Consider the following 11,268-nt stretch of genomic DNA (forward strand, 5'->3'; position numbering starts at 1 on the left):
ATAACCAATTAGTCATTGTTTAGAAACCAATAAATTAATGACAATGAACTTCAAAAGTTTTGTTCTTTTAATTAATTATCTCAATGTACTATCCTTCTGTACCCAACCCTTCAAACCTAAAAATTGTTTAATCCTAGTGAGCTCGAAGAAAAATTATTTAAACCTTGCCTGTCTACCACCCGAAAAGGCTCAAAATTTCGTGTACATATTCCTTGTACAGTGTACTGATTAAGGACGAATTAATAATTAATTAACAATAATCAAAATTCTGAGTGCTTCATAACAATTATTCCCTCGCATACGTTTATATATCTCGCAATTATAACCACTACAATTATATATTATAGTAGATTTGATGCTTGATTTTGTCAGGAAAAATAAATAGGGAAGCAGCTAAGCTGTTTCTCGACCATTACAATACTATTTTTTCAAGATGCACAGTATCAACAACTCCTTTGGCCAACTCATAAAGTAGAGCTCAAAGTCAAAGTGATCTTCTTCTTGATACTATTGGTAGTTATGCTGTATTATCAAGTACTGTTTTAAAACATGCATGTTTTAATTATCATCCATGTTATAATTAAATTACATACTTAATTAACAATTTATGCATTGTATCACATTTTCCAAATGGGTGAGATGAGATATGGATATGATGAGCTTCCTGTCTTTTGGGTGCGTGTTTTCACATAACGCTTACCCTAGCTCGCTAATAGTTTTATCTTCCAAAAAGAATATATCAATCAAAATTCCTTCTAATTAAAAACAATAAAAATTAAGGGGTGATGCTAAAAAAGACTATCATTTTAGATCATATTTTATAGATCACATGATACACGATTGATAGTTTCTTTCTTCAAATCATTAAAAATAATATTTAATTATCAATCGTCACATCGTGTGGTTTATAAAATGGAGGTGGATTGCCTGCCCTTTCATTTTCATACTCTCCTCATGCCCTTCTGTTTGTGTAGTCACGGTTAAGCCATATCAACATTTTATATTTCTATTACTTTTTGTTTTATTATTTTTATAAAAAATTAATATAAAATGTTAACGTGGCTTAACCGTGACCATACATCACATGAGAACATAAAAAGAGTATGAAAATGAGAAGTCAGACAATCCACCTCTTTGTAAAATATGGTCTAAAATTATTGTTTCCTGACATTTTAAAACATTTTTATGAGATATAATGATCATTCATAAGTGACTTTCAATTTTAAAATATATATGATTTAGGTATGTGATCCCACCAAATGTGAACGCAATTACTTTTGTACATAAGAACAGTGCCCACGAGCATAATTAAAAATTTTAAAGTGGCCGGTGAGGTCACTTCTTCTTTCTCACCTGTACTCAGTCTTCTTGTATCTGAAGAGAGTGTCAATCTTGAAGAAAAGGAATCTTTGGCATCTGAATTAGGCCCATCAAATATTGCTCATATCTAGTTCTTTAATCCTCCATTGCAAAATTCACAGAAAAAAGCTGTTCAATCTCTTTATTTTTGGTAATGTTTCCTTTACACCAAAGCAAGAAGCTGGTCTTCCAGATTTCATCTAATCCTCGTCATCACCATGATCACACAATTTCAGAAGATCGTAGAGTTCCGGAGCATGGCAACATGGGAAAAAGCCGGCGACGGAAATTAGCTGTTACTTTGGACTATATGATGGATGATGATCACAAGTCTAATGATCATAACAAGAAGAAGAAAATGTTTATGCACAGGGAAAGTGAAAGGCAAAGAAGGCAAGAAATGGGTATCCTACATGCTTCACTTAGATCCCTACTCCCTCTTGAATTTATCAAGGTTTAGAACCAATATGTGCCCTCTCTGTCTCTCTCTCTCTCTCTCTCTCTCTCTCTCTCTCTCTCTCTCTCTCTCTCTCTCTCTCTCACACACACACACACACACACACACACACACACAAACACATGGTTAGCTGAAAGAACGATGACTAGGGTTGCTGACATATATTCGTTGCGAAAGCAGGGAAAGCGTTCGATATCAGACCACATGAACGAGGCTGTGAATTATATAAAGCACCTCCAGAATAGGATCAAGAGATTAGACGCCAAGAGAGCTGAACTGAAGAAGGTCTCCGATCGAATTAACTCTAGTACTAGCACGGACGACCATGGTGGTGAAAGTTCCCATGGGGGATCGCCAAGCTGTTTCACAGTCCACCCATGTTGCGGTGGAGTGCAAATCGTGATCAGTACTGCCATCGGCTTCAGATCTGGAGAGGAAGGGTTACGCTTCTCAATTTCTAGGGTTTTAGAAGTGCTTCTTGAACAAGGGCTTTGTGTTGTGAGCTGTGTCTCCTCCAAAATAGATGACAGACTCCTTCATACTATCCAGTCCGAGGTACTCTATCAAGTACTCCTAATTTATTGGTCAATATTAGGTTTAGGGTTTTGTGTGTAAGTATGTATGTTTGAAGTTGCTGTTTTGTGCGTGTGTGTGTTTAATTATTTAATTTTTTTTTTCTCAGGCGAATGATCCAGAGAGTATCGATCTTTCTGCGCTGGAACATAAACTACATGAAGTGCTTCCACGATGTAAATGAATATCCGAGTAACTTAATAGCTGTGTTGATTCATTTGGCCTTGGACTCCCCCAGTATGCTGCTCCCAATCTTAATTTTTGTTTCCGAGAAAATTTGAGCATTGGTCCTTGGACTTTGACCCAATTGGAGATTTGGTTTTCGAACTAAAATTCCATATGTATTGGTCTTTGAACTTGTCACAGTATAGAGCAATGATATTTTGGGATCAAATTTCAGTAACCAATACTTCAATTGGGTCAAATATCATGGACCAATGCTTCAACTTTCTCTTTTATTTTGGGATCAAATTTGGTGATGACTCAAACGTAAATTCTTACAATTTACTATGTGTTATTTTGTTTAAGTACTTACTGATATCGTTTCAGTTAGCTCTACTTGAATATAAATATGGGAGGGATGCAAAGTCTTGTAGAAGAACCTCAATTTGACCGTGCAGCGTGTATATGTTTGTGTATCTATCTGTATATTTGTGTGTGACTTTGATCTATTATTGCTGTCAAGTTACAAAATATCAGATTACAGATTTATTTTCGGGTATTATTTTATTTATGAAGGACAAGACTACAATTATAAATGGACCTACATATATCATCAGATTGATATTTCTGGAAATGACTTATTGCTTCTTGCATCAAACTTATAGCCAACCTCTGTCTTAGGTTAAGGTTAACGGTTTGTGCTCTTTGCTCTGAAGGGCTTTTCATGTGCTCTTCGTTGAAGGCCACAAAGCACCCACTTTTAAGTGGTCGATTACTTCTATTGCCGTGTCCATTTATCGAAGAGCATGAACATAAAATCTGTCGCTAACCTAAGACATCAATTTAGCTACTGTTGTTGTCCAGCCGACTTCAAGGGCATGCGTGTATATCATTTCATTGCCTTTTCTTTTTTCGCGAACTTCATTAAACCACAACTTGTAGGAGTTACAATGATGGGAATTCAAACTGAAATTATTTAAACTACTGAAATTATGGTAAATTCAAGTTACATGTCTTTTTCATCACTAAAAGAAGCATGAATAATATTACCAATACGTTCCTTGCACCTTCTAAAATCATCATAATTTTTTCCCCCACTAAACTGCAGTGGCGGCAGCTGCACCGGTGGGCCTTAGCTCCCTCCATCTATTTATATGTGCAAGGGCTCGATTGTTTTAGCATATAGATCCCCAAGTTGGTTGAACACTCGTATGCATAAGCCCTTAAAAGTCTAAAAATATAGAGTTTCTAGACTCTTCAAACCATTATTTTCTTTATAAGTACAAACCCCAAAATAATTATCACACTGCCATTTTTTCACGTAATCCAACTCTTAACATGCTTATCTCGATTCCATTCATGATTATACAATAGTACAAAGTTATTTTGATCTAATTTTTACAAGTTAGGAATTGATTTTCGTACCCCTTTCATTTTTCAGCCTTTGAATTTTGATTAAAAAAAAATCAAATTACGAAAAAAAAAAAAAAAAAAAAAAATGTGCAGAAGAAAAAAATAGGGTATGAAAATCACTTTCGAAGAAAGGTCGTTTAATCAACACCACGTTTGCGACTTTCCAGAAAGCCGACTTAAGGGCCCATAACTACCAACTACAAAATCAACATGCCATTGGGCCCATAAGCCCCTGTTTGCATTGCCAAGTTTGGGTCCACTCCATGGACTTCCATAGGCTGCCATTTAGCAATTTTTCTCTAATGCGCATACCCACATTTTACATACACATTGAATAAAAACCGTTAGATTAAAATGGACGGACAAGATGAAGAATTTAATTGAAGTTACAAACGGGTCAAAGAAACCCAAATTGCAAACCAACCCAGGAACTTGAAGACCCGATTAACATTACTCCATGTTCTCTCCTCTCTCTAGGAGTTCTAATCACATACTTATACCGTAATTTCAAAAGTGACAATATAATTACTCAAATATAACAAAAAACCCACTTAAATATATTCGATTGACGCCGCTTACTACTACGGTCTAATAGTATTCCTATCACTTGTAAGTGAGAGTTTTTAAGTTCGGCTCCCACTAAAGCCGAATATAAACCATATTATTGCTAACCATTGTAAGACTTAACCTACCAACCCAACCCCATTCACTCTCTCACTGTCCTACTCCTTAGTCTAGATAATATCGTTCGTTTAAAAATTAATATATATATATATATATATATATTTATTAAGGGGTTAAATTTTGGCTATTTTTAATTAAAACAAATCCAATAACACAAGATATATAAAACACTGAACGAAAAAAAATTATATTTCTCATTATATTGATATTTGAAACACACAAAAAATTACAGAATTGTATGAATTGGTTTCCCTGCCATCAATTACATCGGTTCTTCGCTGTGAGTCATCAGCAAGTCCATCCATGGCCTCTCAGAGAGCTACCTTGGTTAACATTTATCAAAGATAGAATCCCACTTTGCAGATCCATGTTATTAGCTTCACGAGGCACCTCAGATCTGTCGATACTCGATAAATGAGACATTCGAGATGATAGCGTAGTCGGAAACCTGCTCGTGGTCGGAAGACGGAGAGAACCCTCCAAACCTGCTCAACTCTTAAACCCCTTCCCCACATATTTCATATCCTTTTCTCTTATTTTAGCTACTTACTTGACCACAGATCAGAAGCCACCGAGCTTACTTGAAAAAATTGCAAATAAGAGCATATACAATTCAGATGAAATGCTTGAACAATTCTTATTAAGCAACACAATATTAAGTTAACTACATTTTCTTTAAAATGTAAGCGTCAATCTTTGTCGGGTTTTTCGTCAAAATGGTCCCTGAGATTGACATAACTCCTCACTTTAGTCCCTAAGTTTGTCTACCGTCAATCATTTTGGTCATTCCTTGAAAAATCTCCGTTAAATGGAAAAGCAAGTGGAAGGGTTGATTTGACAAAAATACCCTCACTTTTTACGAAATGATCAAAATAATTGATAGTGGACAAACTCAAGGACCACTTCTATTGATTTTCAATATCAAGGACCAAAGTGAGGAGTTATGTCAATCTCGATGACCATTTTGGCTAAAAAGCCATCTTTCTCTGTATGCATATGAAATGTTATCAATGATCTGTATAAAGGCCATGGGAAGTATACTAAACTATTCTACAAGGAGTTGTCTGCAACTGCAAGCATCATGTGCGCATGGTGACAAAGCTCAATCATAAGATGGGCAAGTGAACAAATAATTAGTAGCACAAATGATTCATAGGCTATACATATCACTTCTGCTTGTAACAAGCTCTACCTGTAATAAATTGTTTTTAGTAGACAGAACTTCACCGTAAAGTCTTTATACGTTAAAATATCAAATTCTAGGCTTCAAGCTGGCAAAGGTTGAGTTGGGTCAGTTGACCTGTATATCTGTATTCGCAACGAACCAGCTACTGGGTGAAGTTATAAGCAGAATCTTTGATTTGTACGTTCAAGCTAAAAGAATCACCATCAGCAAGCATACCTTGGCACCGAAAGAAAGAAATCACTTGTGGAGGACATGATCTTGAAACATAGAGACAACAAAATGTTTACCCAATTTCTCAGTAATAAACATGCCAAATCTCTAAACTAGAGCATGTCTAAGAAAATTGCACGAGTGTCGTGCCTTTTTCTGCACAACCGATGAAGCTGTGCAGGAAATAAAAACCTACTTACTAACCATCTTAGAAACAGGGCCAAGCATCGTCACGGGACAAGTTACATCCATTCTCCGTCCACGTTTGCATTTGTATTGGCCTTTTTCGGTTTTTCCAATACCCGGGTTTATCTGAAATTTTTCCCTCCCAATCATTACCAACTACCAAGGTGAAAAATGGAATATATGCAAAAGGTATAGCCAACCTCCAAAAAGCTGGAGACAGGAACCACAACTACCCTGGACAAAATTTCAAATGATGATAAAAAGCAAGTTGCTTTCTTCTTTGTTTTCCCTTTCCTTTTCTTTAAGGGGGGAGGGGTCAACTAATCGAATTTCACTAAGTAGGTAGTAGTTCAATTTCTAGGAAACCTATTCAAATGAGTAGGGCTGGCCTCGTTGTTAAAAGCACGGGGCCGGCCTCCGAGAAAGTAAACTCGAAATTTCTGAAAGTCAGTGCAAGAGGAATGTGACAAAGTGACAGTGTTTCCATCTTTACACCAAACTATGATTACATACGAAATCGAAAACAGTTTGATTTGTAGGCCTACCAGTAAAGACATGAGCAAAATAAAGAAATTCCGATAATTCAAATTCATTGATGAAATCATAAGTTAATACAAGTAAAAACTGTTCCTTTTCCTTTCTTTCGATACACAAATCATCCACAAAGAATGACGAAGCAATGATCTATAGCAGTATATCATTTAATGTTAACGAAAAAGACACAAAATCATACATTTGAAACTCACCGGACATTCGCCTGAGACTTAAATGGGAAGCGTGACTTAGCTGAAGTGGATAATTCACGCGGTAGTTTGGGTGGCTCCAACTCACCGGTAAGCATCCCCACAACCTCCTTCATCGAGGGGCGGCGAGAAGGCACTTTTTGCAAGCAAACCAATGCCACGGTAATGCAAAGGACTGCTTGTTCTTGATCCAGAGATTGAATGGACTTATCAACGAGATCAACGAGCTTCCCTGAGCGGGCAAGATGGCGCGCCCACGATAACAAATTCGCCCTTTGGAATTCGGACATAGGCGAATTTGTGACCTCAAGCGGGCGCCTTCCGGCTATAAGAACCAATAAAAAAATCCCAAAACTATAAACATCCCACTTCTCAGACGGATCACCACCATCACCGTATTCAGGGGCAACGTAACACACTGTCCCTCTCATGCTCGGAGTACTACTCATGGCGCCACTCTTTGGAATCTCCCCGGAATCATGGCTACCATTACGCCGCATTCCGTCCAACCACCAATCAATACTACTCACACTCCCCCAACTCCTGCTCCTACTCCTCTTCTTGATCTTCTTCTTACTCTCCGCGTACAATTCCTCATCGCGTGACCACCAGTTGTCATCATTGTCGTCAAAGCTCATTCCTTTCGGTTGCTTCTTGTCCTTCTTTTTCTTCTTCTTAGCAAGCTCATCACAGTACTCCTCCTTCCACCATTCCCTGGCAGGCCTTTTCCTCTCCTTATTCGATTTCTTCACATTCTTTTCCTCGTCCATCGACACCCACCATTCCAATCTCCTCTTGTTCTTCCTCTTCTTCTTAACTTTCCCAACCGTTTCACTACTCGAACAGGAGGCAGTAGTTCCAACCGGCCTATCAGTCCCAATCTCATTCCCAATCCACTCCATCACATAGTCCTTCACTCCACTGTCCTGCCTCCACCACCAATCCTTATTTACCCTCTGTTTCCCTCCCTCCTCCAAAGTCCCCCCTGGAGACACCGGGGACGGTGGTGTCACCGAAGTCTCCGGCGAAACCGAAACAGGACCCTTCGCTAAATCCTCCGGCGACTGATCAACAGCCACGTTCAAATCATCAAACCCAGCGGTGGTCACACTCTCAGTTTCCTCCACCACCGACCCATAGTCGCACCCGCCATTGCTCTCAAGCTCCTCCTTCGGCACGTCATCAATCTCAATCACAACCTGATCCTCCGATTTCAGCCTAGCGAGCCCGAAATCGGCGATCTTGGCGGCGAAGTCGCCGTCCAGCAGCACATTACTGGGCTTCACATCGCCGTGAATTAACGGCGGGTCCAACCCATGAAGATACCTGAGCCCTTTCGCTACATCAACGGCAATCGAAAACCTTTTTCTCCACTCCATCAATTCAGGGCACTTTCTCTTCAGCAGCGCGTCCTGCAAATTCCCGTTGCTCATAAACTCGTACACCAGCACCATACGCCGCCGTTTCGGGTCGGAGGAAAATCCGAGGACCGAGACGACGAGCGAAGAATCGAGCTTAGAGGCTAAAAAGAGCTCGTTCTGGAACTCGCGCTCGCTCTGTAGCGAGCCGGAGTCCATGAGCTTGACGGCGACATCTTGTCGGGTGTGTGGGATGGTGCCGAAAAACACGGAACCTGAGCCGCCTTGGCCAAGGCGGCGGGTGGGGGAGAAGGAGTCGGTCGCGCGGCGGAGCACGGAGTAGGAGAAGCGGTGGGGGGGCTTGGAGTCGGATTCCGGGGTGGTCCGCTTCCGGGTGATTTTTCGGAAGCAGACTACGAGGAAGAGGAGGAGAGAGAAGGCGGTGGTGGCGGAGGCGGCGGCGATAGGGTTGGGAAGGCGGCTGCTGACCCGGGGTTGGGGCTGAGGAGAAGCTGCGGGCGATTGCGATGGGGATTGAAGGAATTGGCGCATCGTGGGTACTACCAAAACGACATAAAGGTGGAGACTTTAGAGTTCGTTGCGAATTGCTACAGCGAGAGTTGGAAGGGAGAAGAAAAAGAAAGTGCTTTGAATTGTTGAGCTGTTCGTGTCTGTATTTTCGGCCGTGTTTAATGTCACTGCAATTTTTATGTCTTTCCGTTTTGGTGCGGGAGGATTTTATTTATTTGACTTTTCCTTTTCCTCGTCACTTGTCACATTTTACTTTTTCCTTTCCAGCGCAGTTGGCGCCCGCGCGCTGTTGAGTTCTTTTGCCTTCAACTTTGTATTGGTTTTAAACATGTTTTCCTTTTAATAAATGATATATTTTTTGTTCGTTGATCTTTTTCATCTTATTTAATCTTACAATAAAAAATAATATTAAGATGCGAATGCCTAAATCATGGTGTTGAATTTCTCCTTTCCTATGAACAATAGTATTTTTCTTACTATTTGTAAACTAAATTTTCAGCTAAATAAAATTTTGACATGTTTGCTTACTTATATAATGATGGTAGTCAAATAACACGTAGAAACCAAGAACAATGTTTTTGAAAAAATTGAACCACATCTTGTTTCGTTGAGTAAATATTTACAAAAACAATGGAAAGTACTAAAAAGTATATAAATGCGACAATAAAATGCATGATTTCATACTTAAAAATTCATGAACTAAAGTTATGGAGGTGGTTAATTTCATCCTCATTGTTTCTCACTTATATGTTGATTGTAACATCCCGTCCCGAAACTAACGAAACGTACATTTGAAATTACAATTTTACCCCTAATCTATTCGTTTACGCTTAGTGTTGTGTTGTGTGGGTTGTGGGACCACACACACTCATACATTTTCTTTTTCTTCCCGGGATTCCCTCCCTCATTCCCTCACTCTGTCTTTCTCTGTCTCTCTCTCTCCCCGAGTCCATTTTCATCTTCTTCTTCTCCTTCTTCAACATACGGACACATACACAAACCAACTCAAACCTTCACCAATCCAGGAACCAATTACACCATTGAACTCGTGAGGTTGTGAGGAGCACAACCATACCAATTCCAGGTAAGAATTCGAACGTTTTCACGTCGTTTCAACAATGGCCGAATTATTGCACTGTTCATGCAAACCTAAACTAGTGTGTTTTTGGAATTTCTAAGCTTGTAGATGTGTTTGTGAGGTTCCCAGGAGCTTGGGAGTGGTTCGTTGGGTGAATTTGGACGTTGGGAAGGCTAGGTTCAAAGTTGGCCGAACTTTGATCGTTGTTGCAGGTATGATCGTGTGATTTTTAGGCCTTAAAAGTAGTCTAACGTGATTCTACTAGTCTTAAGCTTCATTTTGGTTCAAAAATCGTGAAAAATGGTTGAAAAACGAAGGAGAAAACTTAGTTTGAAAATTACCCAGTTTTCCGGCGCCGTCGCCGGCGCCGGAGTCTCGCCGGAGAAGACAGGGGAATATTCCGTTAAGTTTAACGGAATATTCCTAACGGCAGTGACGGCGTCAGTTAACGGCGTCAGTTAAGGTTAACGGAATATTCCGTCAGGTTAACGGAATATTCCTGACGGCGTCTGTTGACACCGTCAGTGTGCAGTGCACGTGGCCGCGCGTGGGGGCGCGTAGGTCCGTGCCTAGGACGGCGCGTGGGGGCGCGTGCGTGGTCCAAAAATTATTTTAAAAATATGGGTGTGATCCTGAGGTTGTGTAGATCACGTTGGTATATTCATTTGTCCAATTTGAGCAATGTATGAGAAGTTATTACGAGAAGTTGCTTAGGTGCTTTTAAATTAACGTTTTCGTAACTTTGTCGCGTATAGGTGATTCGTTTTCCGAGGACGAGCGTTCACACTCGAGGCAGGGGGGCTACGACCCTTCTAATTATCAGTGAGTGGGCTTTTGTTTTCCGTATATACCTATATACATTTATATTCCCAGAAATTAAATAGAAAAGGTTATTTGTTTTATGCCATACATTTTATCATTATCACTTATGCATCATCACATGCATTTGTAACGGCATACATTTATATATGTGTAATGGTGCTGTTGACGCACAGGTAAGTGCCAGGTAAGTGGTACTGTTGTTTGTATGCAGTAATAGTTTGAGATGCTTAGAGAGCTCATAATCTGCACCCCCGGTGTTAGTGCTCCCGCCCAGAGAGGGGCATATCCTTCACGTGTATGTTCACCCGCACCGCATGCTCGCCTTGGATCCAAGTTAGGTGCCTAGGCTTGTCGTACATACCACACTAGGTGGTTCCGACTCGTAGGTGACCCGCGATTTATCGCCCAGCTTCACGTGATCGTAGCACTAGAGCATACATATATATATTACACCAGCCTGTCGTACAAACCACGTTAAGTGGCTCCGACTCGTGTGCAGATTCAGA

The 11,268-nt window shown here is 40.0% G+C and overlaps 2 protein-coding genes across 7 annotated transcripts; one reads left to right on the forward strand and one right to left on the reverse strand.

Moving 5' to 3' along the window:
* The first annotated feature begins 1,333 nt into the window (after nt 1-1,333).
* LOC137720890 (transcription factor bHLH36) lies at nt 1,334-3,147 on the forward strand. Of its 3 annotated transcripts, XM_088692438.1 has the most exons (4): nt 1,334-1,510; nt 1,596-1,813; nt 1,994-2,371; nt 2,499-3,147. In XM_088692438.1, the coding sequence occupies exons 2-4, from the start codon at nt 1,625-1,627 to the stop codon at nt 2,571-2,573; spliced, it is 642 nt and encodes a 213-aa protein (XP_088548564.1). In that variant the 5' UTR covers nt 1,334-1,510; nt 1,596-1,624; the 3' UTR covers nt 2,574-3,147. The 3 variants fall into 3 exon arrangements, with proteins under 3 accessions (XP_088548564.1, XP_088548560.1, XP_068316112.1); XM_088692434.1 differs by having other exon boundaries at nt 1,334-1,813; XM_068460011.2 differs by having other exon boundaries at nt 1,334-1,813; nt 1,997-2,371.
* A 1,744-nt stretch (nt 3,148-4,891) lies between these two features.
* Nucleotides 4,892-9,075, reverse strand: LOC137720891 (receptor-like serine/threonine-protein kinase At4g25390). Of its 4 annotated transcripts, none has more exons than XM_088692442.1 (2): nt 6,977-9,075; nt 4,892-5,224 (listed from the first exon to the last, which is right to left on the reverse strand). In XM_088692442.1, the coding sequence occupies exons 1-2, from the start codon at nt 8,881-8,883 to the stop codon at nt 5,191-5,193; spliced, it is 1,941 nt and encodes a 646-aa protein (XP_088548568.1). In that variant the 5' UTR covers nt 8,884-9,075; the 3' UTR covers nt 4,892-5,190. The 4 variants fall into 4 exon arrangements, with proteins under 4 accessions (XP_088548568.1, XP_068316113.1, XP_068316114.1 ...); XM_068460012.2 differs by having other exon boundaries at nt 4,892-5,228; XM_068460013.2 differs by lacking the exon at nt 4,892-5,224 and adding an exon at nt 5,712-6,050 and having other exon boundaries at nt 6,977-9,074.
* Nucleotides 9,076-11,268: the final 2,193 nt, after the last annotated feature.

This window comes from Pyrus communis, chromosome 1 (genome assembly GCF_041283825.1).
Source record: "Pyrus communis isolate YQ-2024b chromosome 1, ASM4128382v1, whole genome shotgun sequence".
In the NCBI taxonomy this organism is placed as follows: domain Eukaryota; kingdom Viridiplantae; phylum Streptophyta; class Magnoliopsida; order Rosales; family Rosaceae; genus Pyrus; species Pyrus communis.